Source organism: Taudactylus pleione, unplaced genomic scaffold (assembly GCF_031769625.1).
Source record: "Taudactylus pleione unplaced genomic scaffold, aTauple2 ptg000814l, whole genome shotgun sequence".
Taxonomy (NCBI): Eukaryota; Metazoa; Chordata; class Amphibia; order Anura; family Myobatrachidae; genus Taudactylus; species Taudactylus pleione.
Genome location: NW_028285216.1, coordinates 1,597,664 through 1,616,265, shown reverse-complemented (window position 1 = coordinate 1,616,265; position 18,602 = coordinate 1,597,664). Strand labels below are relative to the sequence as shown.

General features: G+C 44.6%; 1 protein-coding gene across 1 annotated transcript in view; it reads left to right on the top strand.

Annotated features, from left to right (window-relative positions):
• The first annotated feature begins 17,792 nt into the window (after window positions 1-17,792).
• The window catches only part of REN (renin), an 80,248-nt gene continuing 79,438 nt past the window's right edge, over window positions 17,793-18,602 (top strand). The window contains exon 1 of the mRNA XM_088458171.1: window positions 17,793-18,151. Coding sequence (XP_088314297.1) covers window positions 18,084-18,151 — 68 coding nt within the window. The 5' untranslated portion in view covers window positions 17,793-18,083. The remainder of the gene's footprint in view (window positions 18,152-18,602) is intronic.

Sequence of the window (18,602 nt, the reverse complement as noted above, 5' to 3'; positions counted from 1 at the left end):
ACTACTAAATTGGGTGATAAAAGCTATACTATTTTGTTTTGTATCTGAATCCCCATTTTTCTTAGTATTCTGAATGGCTTCTAATCTATTCAAACGTAATCCGTTCTCCTTGGCCTTTTCTATTACATTACTGTTATACCCTTTACTGATGAACTGGTCTCCTAGTATTTTTGCCTGTTCCTCGTACACACTAACTTCTGTACAATTTCTATGAATTCTTTGGAACTGGCTATTTGGTATGCTTTTAAGCCAGTTCGAATGATGATTACTTTTGGCCTCGATATAACTGTTACAGTCGGTCGGTTTGGTATAGTTTTTAGTTTTCAAAATGCCATCCTCTATGTAAATCGTCAAATCTAGAAAATCCACCAAAATTTCACTAACACAAAAACTTAATTTTATATTATGAGCATTATTGTTCAGATATTCACAAAAAGTATCCAAAGTATTTGGACCTCCCTTCCAGATAAAAATAACATTGTCGATATACCGACGCCATGACTCCAGGTTGGCACCAAAGCCATGCCCACTCCAAACCGAGTGGTCCTCCCACCAAGCCATGAATAAGTTGGCATAGCTTGGTGCCAACCTGGTGCCCATGGCTGTGCCCGCAAGTTGTAAATAAAAGGCACTATCATACCAAAAAAGTTATTACATAAAATAAGCTCGATCCCCTCCAGAATAAAATTCTGTATGTCTCCCATCATATCCTCTTTATTCAAAAAATATTTAACCGCTTCCAAACCTGTTTGATGCTGAATAATTGTATATAGAGAGGTGACATCTGCTGTCACCAATCTATAACCGGGAAACCACTCCATGGAGGAAAATTCTTTAATGGTAGATATTGTATCCTTTAAGTAAGATCTAGTCTTATGTACTAGAGGCTGGAGTAGATGATCAAGATATTGCGACAAATTGGACAGGATAGAATTTGTGCCTGCTACTATAGGGCGTCCAGGTTTTTTTTTATTGTCCTTATGATTTTCGGGAATATATATATTACCAGTATAGATGGATTCTCTATGTGGATGTATCCTTGTATAGTTTCTGTAATCACTTGTTTTGAAGTATACAAAGCCAAAAAAATATCCAATTTTTTAGTGATAGGAATGGAAGGGTTGGCTCTTAATTTTTTATGTTTTGTCATCGGACAAATGCCTGATGATCTCTGCATTATAATCATCTACATCTAGAATTACGACACTACCCCCCTTGTCGGCTGGTTTTATTACTATTTGTTTGTTATCCCTCAAGGTTTTGATTGCTGATCTTTCTTCCTTAGTTAAATTCATATCTTTAATGGGTTTAATATTCAATCTTTCTAAATCCTCTTTCACCAGTCTTTCAAAGGTATCTATATAGCAACCCTTCTTATAAGCTGGAAAGAATCTAGATTTCTTCCTAAACACCGAAACTTCCTGATCATCATTGGATTTAATTATTTCTCTATCTGGATCCTCAAAGAATTTCTTTAAAGTTAATTTTCTAATGAATTTTTGGAGGTCAATAAAGAGGATATGACGGGAGACATACAGAATTTTATTCTGGAGGGGATCAAGCTTATTTTATGTAATAACTTTTTTGGTATGATAGTGCCTTTTATTTACAACTTGCGGGCACAGCCATGGGCACCAGGTTGGCACCAAGCTATACCAACTTATTCATGGCTTGGTGGGAGGACCACTCGGTTTGGAGTGGGCATGGCTTTGGTGCCAACCTGGAGTCATGGCGTCGGTATATTGACGATGTTATTTTTATCTGGAAGGGAGGTCCAAATACTTTGGATACTTTTTGTGAATATCTGAACAATAATGCTCATAATATAAAATTAAGTTTTTGTGTTAGTGAAATTTCGGTGGATTTTCTAGATTTGACGATTTACGTAGAGGATGGCATTTTGAAAACTAAAAACTATACCAAACCGACCGACTGTAACAGTTATATCGAGGCCAAAAGTAATCATCATTCAAACTGGTTTAAAAGCATACCAAATAGCCAGTTCCAAAGAATTCGGAGAAATTGTACAGAAGTTAGTGTGTACGAGGAACAGGCAAAAATACTAGGAGACCAGTTCATCAGTAAAGGGTATAACAGTAATGTAATAGAAACAGCCAAGGAGAACGGATTACGTTTGAATAGATTAGAAGCCATTCAGAATACTAAGAAAAATGAGGATTCAGATACAAAACAAAATAGTATAGCTTTTATCACCCAATTTAGTAGTCAGCATAAACAAATAGAACAGATTATACATAGACATTGGGGGATCCTAACTAAGGATCCTAGTTTGACACCTCATATCAATCACAGACCTAGGTTTATATACAGGAAGGCACATAACATCAGGGACAATTTAGTGAGAAGTGCAATTGCTATTCCAACCTTTCCTAATAATAATAAATCTAAGGGCTTTTATAGGTGCGGCACATGTAGTATGTGCAAAGCATGCAAAAGCCCAGTAACTAAAATTACTGAATATAGGTCTACTCAAACTAATAAGGTGTTCCCAATAGAAGATTTCATAACATGTCACACTAAGTATTGTGTTTATTTGTTGGTATGTTCGTGTGGCAAGCAATATGTTGGGAAAACCAAAAGAATGCTAAAAGAGCGACTATCTGAACATGTGAGAAACATCGAAAAAGGTCTTGTATCCCACAATGTTTCATCACACTTTAAGACACAACATCAGTGTGATATAAAACATCTTGTGTCTTTTTGTGGCATAAAAGTAGTGAAGCCCAATTGGAGGATTGATAATAAAGATATTATCCTTGCTAGAATGGAGATGAAGATGATTTATCTACTGAAATCCCTAGCCCCTAAGGGCCTTAATATTGATTTTGAGATGAAGTGGTTCTTATAATTCTTATTCTTGATGGTTTTTCTTAATTTGTACTTTTTAAATTTCTAATCTTGTTTTTATTATTTTGCATGTGTATTTCCATCGCTGTGAGGATTCCCCATTCACCATTCCCATACAAGTGTACTCCATAGCACTCATAGCCTACATTATATAAATGGATGGGATCGTCCTGTTTATATATATCATAAGAATTGGGCAGATGGCTGTGGAAGTTGGCTAGGAACGTTGCTGCTGTACAGGAGGAACCTCTGCACCTTCCACATCAGCCGCTTGCGTACTTCCGGCTATTGCGGTCCATAGACGGGAACCCAGAAGTGACGCGCCTTTGTTTGCGTTCCACACACGGAGATCAAGGAAGGACCTTCCTCCACGTGTAACGAGGACCGCTGCCGCTGGCGCCAAAATCTCGTGGGATTGGAGGTTCCTCTAAATATATGGACTGGATTTACCTGTTATATTCACTATATTTGTTGATATGATTAATATGTGGCTATATGATTATACATGTATTACTGAATATTTTTATATGTTTATTGTATTGGAGTTTTATTATGTTATTATCTTATAACTAGATGGAGAATAATTGAATCCATTGAGGGTTTTCTCCAGGTTATAGAGGTCATGTGACCCTTGAGGGGTATATATACCACCATAGGTATTATGTCTCAGTACACCCTGAGGAAGGACGTTATGTCAGAAACGCATTGGTGTTTGCTCCTATTGAGACTTTTTGGTATTTTTTCCATTTTTTTATTCTTGTCATTTCTTCTCCACTTAGTTTTAGTGGCGAATGCGTTTTATGTATTTACCAATTTTTTGGTCTTGTCTTAATAAATTTTATACCTTTGAATGATTTTGGATAAAGAACTTTTTTTGATTGCCAAGAACCATTTACCATCTTGAACAAAGACCTTTATATGGACCTTTATGCCTGATTTCAGGTGAGTTGGTTTACTGAAGGGTTCCTGGTGGGAATGTATGGAAAAATCTCAATATAGTGTATGAGATACATTCTGAACACAAAGATACCTTGATAGGAACGTTTTGTTTATTAAGGAGGTGAGTCGTGGAATCAAGACTCCATATCAACAGAAATACTGAACAAGATTAGCATAATTTGCTGGTGTATTTTCCTTTTTGTCTTTGAGTGACAGTCCCAATCAAGGAGGACTCTCGTATGGACTTTCGCATGGTCCTGGAAGACAGCCCTTATTGAACCACCCGTTTTGTTTTTATTTTACACTATTTTAGTGTTTTCATTTTTTATTTACATATATGGACGGTTTCATTGGTTGAAAAAACAAATGACCTCTCCATCAGTTGCTGAACAATTTGAAGTGCATGTGGGATTGTTATGTTTTGCATTTGTATATTGATATTTTTTGGAACATCTTTGCTGCTTTGGAGTGCAGCGCCATAGGTGTGGAAACATATTTTTTGTTATTTCTATTCAGTTTGCCCTCAACCATGTCTGCCCCTACAAACAGGACCATTTATAGGGGCAGACAAGCCGTACAATCGCATGCGGCGCCCCGCTACCTGCTGGCAAGGGACCAGGGGCAGATTGGGCCGCCGGGCCAGTTCCCGCTGGGTCAGTCCCTTTTGTGACCACTCAGCCAACCACTTCACTGCCTGACCCCACCTATCGCGGGACTCTGCTGCCCCATCCTGCTGCCGCAATCGGTGCTTAGCTCAGAAGCTTAGTGGAGTCAAAATAAGAAAAAATGGCTAACAGAGGAGCGGCTGCGCATGCCCAGCCGCAACAGCTCCTCCCATAAGCCTTTGCAGAGCCCTGGCCCGCCTCCTACTCAAACACCACACCAGGCAGCAGAAGCAGCACAGTCACTGCCAGCAGCGAGCTGCCAAACAAGAGGGGGGCAAACAAACTGTGTGCTGTGTCACCAGGTAGTCACCATTAGAAACATTAATTTTTTATATATAACATATTAAATAAAGTCTACTCTACTCTATAGTATTTATATGATATATATATATATATATATATAATGTACATATTGTATTTCGTATATATACAGCATATATCTAAACAGGGGCTGGCTGGCAACGTTTAGCCTGGGGGCCAAATGCATGCAGGCAGCCAGGGTGCCCGAAAGAACGTGCGTGCTAGGGGGCCCCCCCCTTCAAGTGTTCTAGGGAGGAGGCGGGTCCATATGGGATTAATGTAAGGTAAAAATAAAGATTAGGGGTAGCCCCCTCTCGTAGTGCCCATATGCAGTGCCACCCTGTGCCACAAGAGGACACCCTTATGCAGGCCTCGAGTAGTGCCCTCAGTAGTGATCCCCCCATGGAGTTCCCCTTTGTGCCCCCAGTAGTAAGCCCCTTATATAGTGACCCCAGTAGTGGTAACCCTTATGCAGTGCCCCTTAAATAGTGGCCCCAGTTGTAGTCTTCCCCCTATGCAGTACCCCCACTATTGCCCTTTATATAGAGCCCCCAGCAGTGGTCCCTCGATGCAGTGCCCCCAGTGGTAGTCCCCTCCCCCCTATGTAGTGCCCCTAGTAGTAGTCCCCTCCCCCCTATGCAATGCCCCTAGTAGTAGTACCCTCCCCTTGTAGTGCCCCTAGTAGTAGTCCCCCCCTTGTAGTGCCCCCAGTAGTAGTCCCCCCCTTGTAGTGCCCCCAGTAGTAGTATTCCCCCCCCTTTGTAGTGCCCCCAGTAGTATTCCCCCCTGTAGTGCTCCCAGTAGTCCCCCCCTTCTAGTGCCCCCAGTAGTATTCCCCCCTGTAGTGCTCCCAGTAGCCCCCCCTTGTAGTGCTCCCAGGAGTCCCCCCCTTCTAGTGCCCCCAGTAGTATTCCCCCCCTGTAGTGCTCCCAGTAGTCCCCCCCCTTGTAGTGCCCCCAGTAGTATTCCCCCCCTGTAGTGCTCCCAGTAGTCCCCCCTTGTAGTGCCCCCAGTAGTATTCCCCCCCTGTAGTGCTCCCAGTAGTCCCCCCTTGTAGTGCCCCCAGTAGTATTCCCCCCCTGTAGTGCTCCCAATAGTCCCCCCCCTTGTACTGCTCCCAGGAGTCCACCCCTTGTAGTGCCCCCAGTAGTCCCCCCATTGTAGTGCCCCCAGTAGTATTCCCCCCTGTAGTGCTCCCAGTAGTCCCCCCCTTGTAGTGCCCCCAGTAGTATTCCCCCCTTGTAGTGCTCCCAGTAGTCCCCCCCTTGTAGTGCTCCCAGGAGTCCCCCCCTTGTAGTGCCCCCAGGAGTCCCCCCCTTGTAGTGCCCCCAGTAGTATTCCCCCCCTGTAGTGCTCCCAGTAGTCCCCTCCTTGTAGTGCTCCCAGGAGTCCCCCCCTTGTAGTGCCCCCAGTAGTCCCCCCACTGTAGTGCACCCAGTAGTCCCCCCCATTGTAGTGCTCCCAGTAGTCCCAATCCCCCCCCCCCCGCAGCAGAGACATAATAAAGAAAAAAAAAACACTTACCTGACACCCGCTCCTGCTCCTGGCCCCGCCGCCGAGATCAGCTCCTCCGTCTGCCGCTTTGCATTATGGGAGTGACGCGTCATGGGAGTGACGCGTCACTCCCATTACCCACTGCGGGAGCCGGAAGATATCCGGCTCTGGCAGTGGGAGCAGCAGCCGATGAGAGTCTGTCTGACTCTCTTCAGCTGCTAAAGCAAACACACAGCTGCCGGCTCCGTAGCACCAGACGAAGTCCAATCCAGTGAACTGGGTATAAGTGACGGAACACGTTGAGGTGTGCTGTTACACGCACTTTTTCTCCCAGAATCTCCCATCTGAATGTAAGAGCTTTGTTTCTGTTTTCTTTGTTTATTTTAATTTTTTTATATTGTGCTGTAAATATACATTAAAACTCATAGCAAATCACTGCACTATGAGAGCACAATTTATTTTATATACCCACGGGTGCTACTAATTGAATTTCCAATTGGTTACATAGGGAGAAATATTGGGGACCAAGTGGAATATTGTAAAACTTCAGGCGAATCCTAATAAAGTTGCCCTACAGAACCGGAATTAAAACCGTGAGGGAATACCACACTGGCTCCATAAAGAGACCCCTTTGATGTGCCTAAAGCAACTAATTGCGGTACGCATATTACTTACTTTTGCAGACTCTATTTTCCTAAATACTACACCAGAGAGCACCTATTTCTCACCCCTCTTTTAGATATTCTTTACCATTCAAGACGGTACAACAACAGTCTCTCAGGAGAACATTGGCAGAACCGGCGATACGGGGAGTGTACTTGAAGATTTTAGAAAATACGCCTGAAAGGGCATTAACACAGATATTGTAGGTGTAGCACTGTAACAGTACCCCTGTACATATATATATATATATATATATCATATATATTTGATATATATACTGGAGGCTGACTGGAGGTACACTGGGGACTGGCTGGAGGGAGACTGGTGGTTGGCTGGAGGCAGGGCCGGATTTCCCGCAAGGCCATGCCGCTTGCTGTGAGGCCATGCCCCCTATTTTGGCATACATAATGTTATTGATCTTGTACATTCCCGTGGGGGTGTATGTTGACTGTTTGCACTGGGAGCCAGATTGTGTAGAAACGGCCCTGCCTGCAAAGAAGCATACATTTACAAAACTTATCTAGTAAATGTGGAAGTGTTGGAGAAACACGCATTACCTTGAAGAATCCAAAGCATTGGATTGTCTTCAGAACTCCAGAAACATTTGTGAAAATATTTTACCTGCCTCCTCCTCATCCTCTATTGCAGTGTTTCCAAATCGCGGTCCTCAAGGCACACTAACAATCCAGGTTTTAGTGATAGCCATGCTTGAGCACAGATGGTTAAATCAAAATAACTGAGGTTCTAATTAAGACACCTGTGCTCAAGTATGGCTATCCTTAAAAACCTGGATTGTTAGTGTGCCTTGAGGACCACAAAAGAAAATTTGGGAAGTATGTACCTGTGCATCATTTTTCCGTAACAACAATATAAGGGCCTGATTCAGAGCCGGACGCTCTGACAAAAGCACTCGCTCTGGGCACTACAGCCCTCCGTCTGGGCAGCCACGCCCCCGGCACGCCCACCAAAGGGGGCGTGCTGTCACTCACCATCGACAGCACGCCCCCTTTGGTGCGAGACCCATAGCAACGGCTTGGCCGTCGCTATTCGGGTCTCGCGCATGCCCACAATGGAGCTCCCTCCGTCGTGCGCATGCGCACTAGGGCACCATCGACCCGCTTGCGAGCGCTCGCGAGCGGGTCTGAATCAGGCCCTAAGCCCCTACATGCCAGTGCATTGATAATGTTCTGACATGACTTTGAAGTGCCACAAATAAAATGCACATAAGAGACTGCAGTGTAAGTACATTTATAATAGAATAGGTGGATTATTTTTTGGAGACTATGACTACGATTCAATTCAGCGCGATGCTGAATAGCCCCTGGAGAGAGCTTCCGGGGCTATTCAATTCAGCGCGCTAAGTCGGGGAATGCCAGTTCTCACGACTTAACATGGGAGTTTAGTCACGAGAACCAGCATTCTCCGACTAAAGTGCCGACCGGGAGGCTGTCAGCACGCGCTAAGCCGGCAAATAGCCGCATGGCAGGCATTTGTCGGATTTCTCCTCGCACCCACTGTCAGTGTAACATTGGCGATCTATTAGTTCTGTTTTTTTGGAAATCTGTTTGTTTTGTGTTTTGTTTGTTTGTTTTCTTGATCTTTGCACTGTTTTGATTGCTGTTTGCATCGTTTGTATGTGTTTTGTCTTTCAGACATTTTATGTACACTGGGCCTGATTCAGAGCCGGACGCTCTGACCAGAGCGCTCGCTCTGAATCAGGGCCGGCCTACCTAAAATTGGTGCGGCCTCCTGGCCGCTCGCATAGCTGTGGATGACCACCCACAGCTTATGCGAGCGGCCAAAAAGATGGTCGCGATGGTCAAGACCATCGCGACCATCGGGCTTGCGACGAGACCCTTGTGGTAGGGTCTCGTCTGCCGCAAGCCCGGAGTGCTTTTGGCTCTATCAGAGCCAAAAACACTCCCACTGACATCACTGGTGATGTCAGTGGGGCCGGACCCAGACGGTAGGCGTTCCCATGGGAACGCCTCCGTCTGGGCAGCCACGCCCCCGGCACAGCCACCAAAGGGGGCGTGCTGTCAATCACCATCGGCTTCCCCGTCGCTCGCCAAGTCTTGCGCATGCGCACGACGGAGCAGCCTCCGTCGTGCGCATGCGCATTTGGGTAACATCGACCCGCTTGCGAGCATCCTGCGCTCGCGAGCGGGTCTGAATGAGACCCACTGTTTCTTGTTTCAATAAAAACAAATGTTTAAATAATGCATTATACATTGAAAGTGATACTACTAATTACTTTAACAAAACGATTAATAACAATAATCTATTCCATTTCATAGTAGTATGCAATTTCCACAAACTCATTTACATTGACCTCTGCTCCCTTATGCTTAGCATCACAAGTCCTGTTCTGTCCCAGATTTGGGAACGTTTCTGTTACGTTCATACTCAGATCAGCACATGGGCACAGTGTGGGAAAGTACCATACAGCCAATGAGAAGTAGTCCTAGCCTCTTGACCTGGAGGTTAAACTATTAAATCTACACTGAGCAGCCAGGGATGGGAAGAAGGACAGGACATACAGGGTGCAGACAGGTCTTCAAAGCCCTAAATGGTATCACACAGCTTCCTGGTCATAGGAGGATGCCAGAAAAAGTAACATTTTCAGTGCCATTACTGCCTTTCTAAACGTAATCTTATCACACACACATGGCACCCTGGCTCTCCATATTATGTATCATTTACAGCATTAATTAACAAAGTCATGTTAGTGAAAATATGATTCTAAAAATGACTTTCCACTATCCATTGTGGTGAAATCTTCTTTTGTTATTTGGGCCGCACATCTGCTATTGAGTTACAATGAAAAACCTGTTTAAACTACTCACTTGTATTCTATTTTATTCATATCTTATATATATAATTTGCTTAGACCAGTGGTTCCCAAACTTTTTAGAATTGCGGCACCCTAGAGTATCAGCATTAAACATTTCTTATTGAGAAATTCAGCAAAAATGAAATGAAGTAAATTGTGCTTATATGTCACCCTTAGGTTCAGTTATGTGGTGGAAGACAGGGCTGTGCTTCTTTTTGTACACATATTTTTCGATTGGCAGCCATCAGCACTGGTTTTGCCAATCACATTGTCTAAAAATCATTTTCTTTGGTACTGGACCACCAATCCGAGGTACCCCTGCAAGTGCCCTGAGGCACCCCAGGGTGTCACGACACACAGTTTGGGAACCACTGGTTTAGACCCTTTGGGCCTGATTCAGACCCGCTCGCGAGCGCATAGTGCTCGCAAGTGGGTCGATGGCCGGGCAGTGCGCACGCACGGCGTGCTCACTGCGCGTGCGCTAGCCCCGTAGCGAGTAAATTTTCACTCGCTGCAGGACTCACTACAAGATGGGGCGGCTCTCAATTGTGATTGACAGCTCGCCCCATTTTGTAGGCGTGCAAGGGGGGTGGCTGGACAAACGGAGGCATTCCTGAAGGAACGCCTGCCATTTGTGGACGGCCCTACTGACATCACCAGTGATGTGCCTGGCCTCAGAGAAATAGCTGTCACCAGTGATGTCAGTAGTGAACTTCCTGCTCTATTAGAGCAGGGAGTTAACTGGGGCTTGCGGTGGACGAGACCCTACCACAAGGTTCTCGTCGCAAGCCCGATGGTCGCGATAATCGCAACCAACGCCAGGCCGCCCTCTAAAGCTGTGGGTGGTCACCCACAGCTTAGCGAGCGGCCTGGAGGCCGGTGAAAAAAAACCCGGCCCACCCTGATTCAAAGCGAGCGCACGCAAATAGTGAGCGCCTCTGATTCAGGGCCTTTGTACGGAACGCTCTTTGAATTTGAATATCTCAAAGACTAATTAAGATATTAATGTGATTCTTTTGCGACGGATTTCAATCAGCAATAAATTACAGAATTTGGAATAAAACTGTATAAAATTTGATGCAATTTTTTTTTTACAAAAAACATAATAAATGCTTTAGTATAGCTAACCTTAAAATGTCAAGAAATCTACCAGAACACAGAACCGGCACAGTGATCCGGGGGAAGCGGGATAGGGGTGACCGCCACCGGCTGCTGTTCTAAAGCACTAATGGTGGCCTGTGCTCTCACATGGACCCGGAGCCCTAGCCATTTGCGGACACTGTTTACTTTCTGCCCAGTTCGGCTCCTGATTGACCGTCAATGTAATTGGCTGCGTGACCTAACAATTACACAAGGGAGGGCGCGAGGGGTGGCACAACACGTGAGGCTGCTGCTGTAGGGGGCGCTCTTCCCTCACTTTTTCCAACACGTCGATTCCAGGCTTGCAACTCACAGCCAATCAGCACCGGGTTTGCGCCTTGAACACAACGCCTCTTTTCTCTTCTTTCCAATACAGATGCCGGCAGCTGCTGATTGGCGGGAGGCTGGGAGATAGTGAGGCGGAGTAACATTATCATTTGCATCTAAGGGGCTCAGCTTGCAATACCCCCTGGAAACGGTCCATTTTGCTTCAGAGTCCATGGCCAAATATATCATCGCACTTACAAATTGGTGAAATGTTACAATAAAAAAATCCCCAAAAATCATAAAGCCGGTTATGTTTCACACACATCTTACCCGATTCCTTTGTATCAACATATGATCTAGTCATTATCTAGTGAAGCATTTTCCGTACAAATGTTTTGGGTTCAAATTGGTGAAATGTTCACCACGGGCATACTAGTTCAGTAATAATGAAGTATTTTTATTTTGGAACAACAATACCATAAGACGTGTGCATACCAGATAGCCTTCACAGTCATGACATCTTCATTATAGCTTCCTCTTATAACATGGACAACCTAAAGGGGTGTGGTCTCAAAAGGAAGGAGCATGGTCACCAATAGTATCCCCAATTCAAATTACTCCACACAGTAGCACAACCTTATTCACATTACATCGCACATAGTGCCCCTGATTCACATTACACCACATAGTAGTGTCCCTTATTTATGTTAGGACACACAGTAGTACCCCTTTTACAGAATGGCCACATTAATGCCCCTTATACACAATGCCCACAGTATTAGTGCCCCTAATACACATGTGATATCCCAAAGTTTGGGGTCTCCCATTTGATTATTATGAACTGCTTTGCCCCTTATCAGTTGTTTTTTTAAAAAGCAGTGTTAGCCTTATGGACAGGAATGACAGGCTACATGAATTTTGATTGACCCTTCCCCTGTCAGTCCCTACTGAGCATGTGCAGACAGGGGGGAAGAATTTATCCCTTGGCCAGTAACCCCTTTCTGCTGGAAAAATACCCTCCATTCATTGGTAACCTGGATGACTAGGCAGAGAACCCTGAGGGCGGTCTGTTGCTGGGGGTCCCCTGTCCACTCAGAAATCTGGACAAGCAGGAAGGAAAAAGAGGGGAAGTTTATAAAATAGCAATCCCCGAGAGCCCTGATGGGAAGGAGCTGGGCAGCAGGTGCTGCCATGTAGTTGATAAGGAATTTAGAAATCCTGTAGTAGGGGAAAGACTGCCTGGCCTCAGAGAAATAGCTGTCACTAAAGGAGAGTCCACATATGGGAAGGAGCTGTGCAGCAATGCAGTTATGTAATTACAGAGGAGCCATGCATTACCTGCAGGGGGGAGATGAGCAGGGTGTCCCAGCCAGTAATTATCTGGGTGTCATAAGGAGGTCCCACTGGAGGTTGGCGGCAAGTGATAAAGGTACTATCAGCGCTCCAGAGGGAGTGTAATGTATTTATAGGGAGCAGCTTGGCAGGCGAGTAGTCCTTTCTCGCGTATTAATAGGCAGGAAAAGGGAGGATATATGTCAAGCGCTACACCTTAAAGAAGCATGTATATCAGAAGCTATGCATCGTTATTGTACTACAAGTGTCATAGTAACCTGCTTAAGTCTGTTTGCAATTCGGAGACTGCTCATGGTTTATTTTTTGTTTCATGCTGTTGCACTGCAAATAACTTAGTGATCTGCGTTTGTTAGCCTACTCTTTTAAAGTTTTATTTCATTGCAACGACTGTTGTTTTTTTCTCTCTTCAAATAAAATAGCGTTGGACCCTCCTCTTTGTGTCTGTCATTGTGTCTGTTGTAAAAAAGGGAAACACATTGCTTGCCCCTCTGATTAAATTCGAACCTGGTCCCTGATAAAAATGGGACATTACACACATAATGCCCACAGTAGTAATGCCCCTTATACAATACCCCATGTAGTGGTGCCCCTTTTTGCAATACCCTCAGTAGTGGTGCCCCTTATGCAGTGCCCCCAGGAGTGGTGCCCCCTATGCAGTGCGTGGTAGTGCCCCCAGTAATAATGCCCAATATAGTGCTCCAAGTAGCAGTGCCCCCAGTAGTAATGCCCCAGTAGTAATTCCCCCTAGTGCCCCCAGTAGTAGTTCCCCAGTAGTAAGGACCCCTGTAGTAATGTCCTCAGTAGTAGTGTCCCCAGTAGTAATGCACCAGTAGTAATGCCCCTAGTGCCTCCAGTAGTAATGCCCCAGTAGTAGTGCTCCTGAAGTAACGCCCCCTGTAGTAATGCCCCCAGTAGTAGTGCCCCTTACACACAAAAAAACAGCAATACTTTAAGTCCCACTCATGCATCTACTGCCATCCGTTGCCTCAGAACTATGGGAGAGACGTCATGATGTCTCTCCCATAGTGCACACTGTGGGAGCCGGAAGCTGGAGCTCAGAAGTGAACTCCAGCCTCCGGCTGCCGCTGTGGGGATGGAGCCGGGCGGCCGCTGGTAACAAAATCTCAGCGGGCGCTCAGCAACTCCCTGCAGCGCACTGCTGACAGGCCAGGTTAGGTGGGCTGGAGGAGGCGGAACTGGTTCCATCTCCAAATAAAACTGACGGAACTCAGTTCTGCCTTGTTTCGGTTCACTTTAACCTTTAGTATATAGAACTTATGGAAAGGCTGGGAAAAGCACAGTACTTAACCACTCTAGACATAACAACAGGGTACTGGCAAGTGCGTTGACATATAAGGCAAAATAAAAGCCAGAGTCTGTTCCAAGATGTTGCAGATGTTGCCATTTGGTTATATGGGGCACCCACAGTCTCTCAGAGGATGATAGACACAATTCTAAGGCCCTATAGACAGCATGCTGCTGCTTATCTCGATGATGCAGTCATCTATAGTCCTAATTGGCAGTCTCACTTACCCAGGGTACAAACATTGTTGGACTCCATCCATGAGGCAGAATTGACAGCCAACCCAAAAAAGTGTAGCTTAGGGATGGAAGAGGTGAAGTATCTTGGATACACCTTCGGCAATGGTTTGATAAAGTCCCAACTTAATAAAATTGAGGCAATACAAAATTAGCCACAACCCCTAAATAAGAAGCATATGAGAGCTTTCTTAGGAATCACAGGGTATTATAGACAATTTATACCCAATTTTGCCACAATTGTTGCTCCTTTAATTGACCTCACCAGTCAGTTATGGTTAAGTGTAATCCTAAGGCAGAAAAGACGTTTTATAGATAGCGTTGTACACCCAACCAGTATTGATGACACCTGACTTTAAAAATTAATTTGGCGTGCAGACAGGTGCATCACATGTAGGGATAGATGGTGTTTAAAAAAAAAAAAAAAAAACAGAAGTCCTCTGGCGCTTCCTGTGGTATCCGTATATATAATGATGAATTTAATATGTATCACAGTAAATATACAATGAATGAATATTGATAAAAACAGCTGATACCGGTATATTAATAAAAAGATGAGACATACATACTCACAACATAAAACAAAGAACATGAAACATACAGTGCAGTGGCTCTGTGAGATCTGCTAATAAATTAAACGGGACAGATACGCTTTTGAGCATTTTACTCTGTCTCCTTATAGCTGGATATAGACATAGATAAATATGTAATAATTGGATGTCCTCTTCACAGGATATAGGGCTCTATTTATTAACATTATTTTTACTAAAATAAAGTGAAAAAGGGTGTTTTCACAACGTTTTCACATTACTTTAGTTTTACCTACAGTTACTAAAGGGTAATTGGAGTAGAATTCGTAAAATTCTACTCCAACCCCTAGGTATCACTTTTAGTAAGCAGATCGCATTTCCCATAATTGTAATGGGAAATGTGATCTGACCAAAGTTACTAAAAATAAACTATGAAAAAAATACCTGGGGAGGACCTGTGATGATAACGCCACCTGGAGGTGGCGTTATCCATGGTCTCCCCCGGTTACCGGACTTCTGCTCCGCTATAACGGGCAGAGCAGAGCCCGGAGCTGGCCCCAGTAATCAGCTGTGTGGTCTAAACAGACCACATGCTGATTCACTGTAAAAAAAAAAGTAAAAATAACAAAGTAAGAAAAAAAAAAAACTTACCTGAGTCCAGGGACCGGTTATCGGAGCTCCGGTGATGTCCTCTCTCCGGTCAGCTGGTCTCCCATGCTGCACTGTGGCCCGGACATCACCTGACAGGGTCCTAGTGCAGTATGGGATGTCAGCTGACCGGAGGACATGGAGGACATCACCGGAGCCCGGATCATACAGGTAAGTGTAAATAAGGGAGAGGGGGGTCACAGGGGGAGGAGGGGGGGTCACAGGGGGGGCTGCGATAGCGGGGGGTGGGGCTTGGCAATGGGGGCGGGGCTTAGCACCGGGGGGTAGCAGCAGCGGCCGGTCGGCGCATGCGCGGGGCACTTGTCACGGTATTTTTTTGTTAAAATACCGTGACTAGTCTGTGGAGGGGATTCGCAGGGACAGAGCTTTCTCGCAAGCTCTGTCCCTGCAAGGGATTTGTAGTAAATTCCTGTGATATTGCCTGAATTCATTGCGAATTCAGTCGGTAATATCATCACACTACAATCTGCATTACCAATGCAGATTGTAGTAAAAAGAGCCCTTAGTCCAATAAAAGTTAGTGATCTGGGTGATCATATAGAGAATCTCACCTTTTTCAGAATAGGCCCAAAAAGAGGGTGGCATTGGGAATCCAATCAGTAGGAGTAGTTTGCCGGCAAACTTAGAGGTACCTCACATGCTGCAGACGTCCAAAGGTGCCCCTCCACTGTCATCTACGTGTTTCACCTATTGAATAGGCTTCCTCAGGATGTAGTGTGGGTTTCACTCCTACCTCCTTAAATACCTCCTTGGCTTCCGGATCTCATTACAGCTCTGCCCCGGCAGAGCTCCTTGAACTTCCGCCCGGCGGAATAGAGGCGTCATTTCTGCCCGGCGGGATGGGGACGTTACTTCTGGAACGCAGGATAACTCCGTCACTTCCGCCCAATGGAATACAGACGTCACTTCCGCCCGGCGGGATAAGGATGTCATTTCGATTTGCAGTAAGGGCAGGCCAGAGGATGTAATGGCCGCACAGGCACTTCCGCCCGGCGGGGTAAAGATATCTCCGCTGCTTCTAGTAAGGGCACGCTATTTTTATGTTTTAGTTATGTTTGTGCTCTCAAATAAAACTAGCTGTGATTACATGTACCAAAGCCCTGGATTGGTGTACTACTATATGGCTGTTGAGTGCAAGGTGCTGCAGTTTACCCCACCTCATCTTGCAAAAATATATATCTTGATAGTGGATTATCCTGCACTGTGGACAATGTGGTGCTGGTTATATCCTTTGAGATCCATGTTGACATTACCTTAAAGACCGTTGCTCATGATACATTAGCAAGATAAGATGTTGCAACTTTTATAGTCCCTAAGATCTGCTCTTCCAACCATGCTAATGAATTACAGGTAATGCTGACCATGCTGGCATGTTATTTGCACATGAGCTACATCCGTGTTATTGCCTTCACGTCAATATGAATGGTATGCCTTTTTTTACTCAGGCGTGTCTATGATTTGACCACTACCTGTACATCATTGTATGATAGATATTTATGGCATAAGGGCCTGATTCAGAGCCGAACGCTCTGACCAGAGCGCTCGCTCTGAATCAGGGCCCTCCTCCATGAAAATGGAGCGGCCTCCTGGCCGCTCGCATAGCTGTGGGTGACCACCCACAGCATATGCGAGCATCCATGATGATGGTCGCGATGGTCTTGACCATCGCGACCATCGGGCTTGCGACGGAGACCCTGCGGTAGGGTCTCGCTGCCGCAAGCCCTGGAGTGATTTTGGCTCTATCAGAGCCAAAATCACTCCCACTGACATCACTAGTGATGTCAGTGGGGCCGGCTTCAGACGGTAGGCGTTCCCATGGGAACGCCTCCGTCTGGCAGGCACACCCACCAAAGGGGGCGTGCGGTCAATCAACATCAACAGCACGCCCCCTTTGGTGCGAGACCCGGAGCGATGGAGAGCCCGTCGCTTGCCGGGTCTCGCGCATGCGCACGACGGAGCTCCCTCCGTCGTGCGCATGCGCAGTGGGTCTGAATGACCCCCTAAGTTCAATAAAGTGTTTTATCTATCTGTAGTAGTGTGAAACTTGACTTAAAACATAGACTAGTTTTGAATTATATACATATCAAATTAACATATCACAATATTTATTTTCTAGGTAAAATTCTCAATGATAATTTACAAGTGCGACACATTTTGAAAATAAATACTATTATATCTAATTGATCACTCTCGTCATTACTTTTTGTGAGTTATGTTTTGTATGCATATAGTAAGTGGAAGGTTATGTTATGACAGTGATATATAGGGCTACTGGGATGCCGCTTGACCTGTGGCTGTTTTGTGATGCCATCTCTCCTCCTTTTCATTCACTTTTTAGTTTTTTTCCCATGGATGTGATCTTTTGACGTATGTTTTATTACATTAGCTAAAGGTTAAACCCCCGAAAGACCCAAGATTGCAGAGAAGACAGGAACATATTCCACCAATCCCAGACATTTTGCTAAAGTCAGCCGCTCATATATAAGGGGGTAAAGATAGAAAATGCAAACAGCAGGGGCTAGAGAGAAAGATATGAATATAAACAGACAGGAAATAAGTCAGGAATCAAGCGAAGCAGACGGAAGACACTAGGATATATACTGTATATAGTGAAAGACAGCAAAGCAAACAAAATAAGAAAAAGGATAACTAAGATAAAGGGCATTGCATTATACAGGCTGCCATAAAAAAGTAAAGGTAGGGACTAGAAACACAAGGCAAAGAATAAACTTAACTTAGTTATATAATTTATAACAGTGAAATTATAAGTCATACAATAAGAAAGAGAAAGAAGAGTTTTTGCTCCAGCAATATCTGCTACACATGCCAGCTATCAACATGCATGTATTGTTACTTGCCTTCTTCATACTATCTTGTGATGGACTCCGAAGGTAAGACACTGATATATGAAACTTCATGTCTTAAATATTGTTTTAAAATACCCAAGCTAGCTGGGAGTTGGAATGATGATATTTCTTATACTTGATTACAGCTACCAATATAAGATAAAAGAAAATTCTGACATTAAAATGCCTTGCTCAAAGTATTTATGCAGGTCAAAGAGGTTAAACAAATCTGTTGTTATTTTATCAGCATAGACCTATTGTTGTAGATTGGAGATTAAACGGATAACTGTTGTGGCATGATTAATTGAAGTGGGTACATGACTAGTTAACTCAGATAACTTGTGGAACATACTATGGGGGAGATGTACTAAAGCCTTGGAGAGAGAGATAAAGTGAAGAGTGATAGAGTACCAACCAATCAGCTCCTAACTGTCATTTTTCAAACACAGCCTATATAGTGACAGTTAGGAGCTGATTGGTTGGTACTTTATCACTC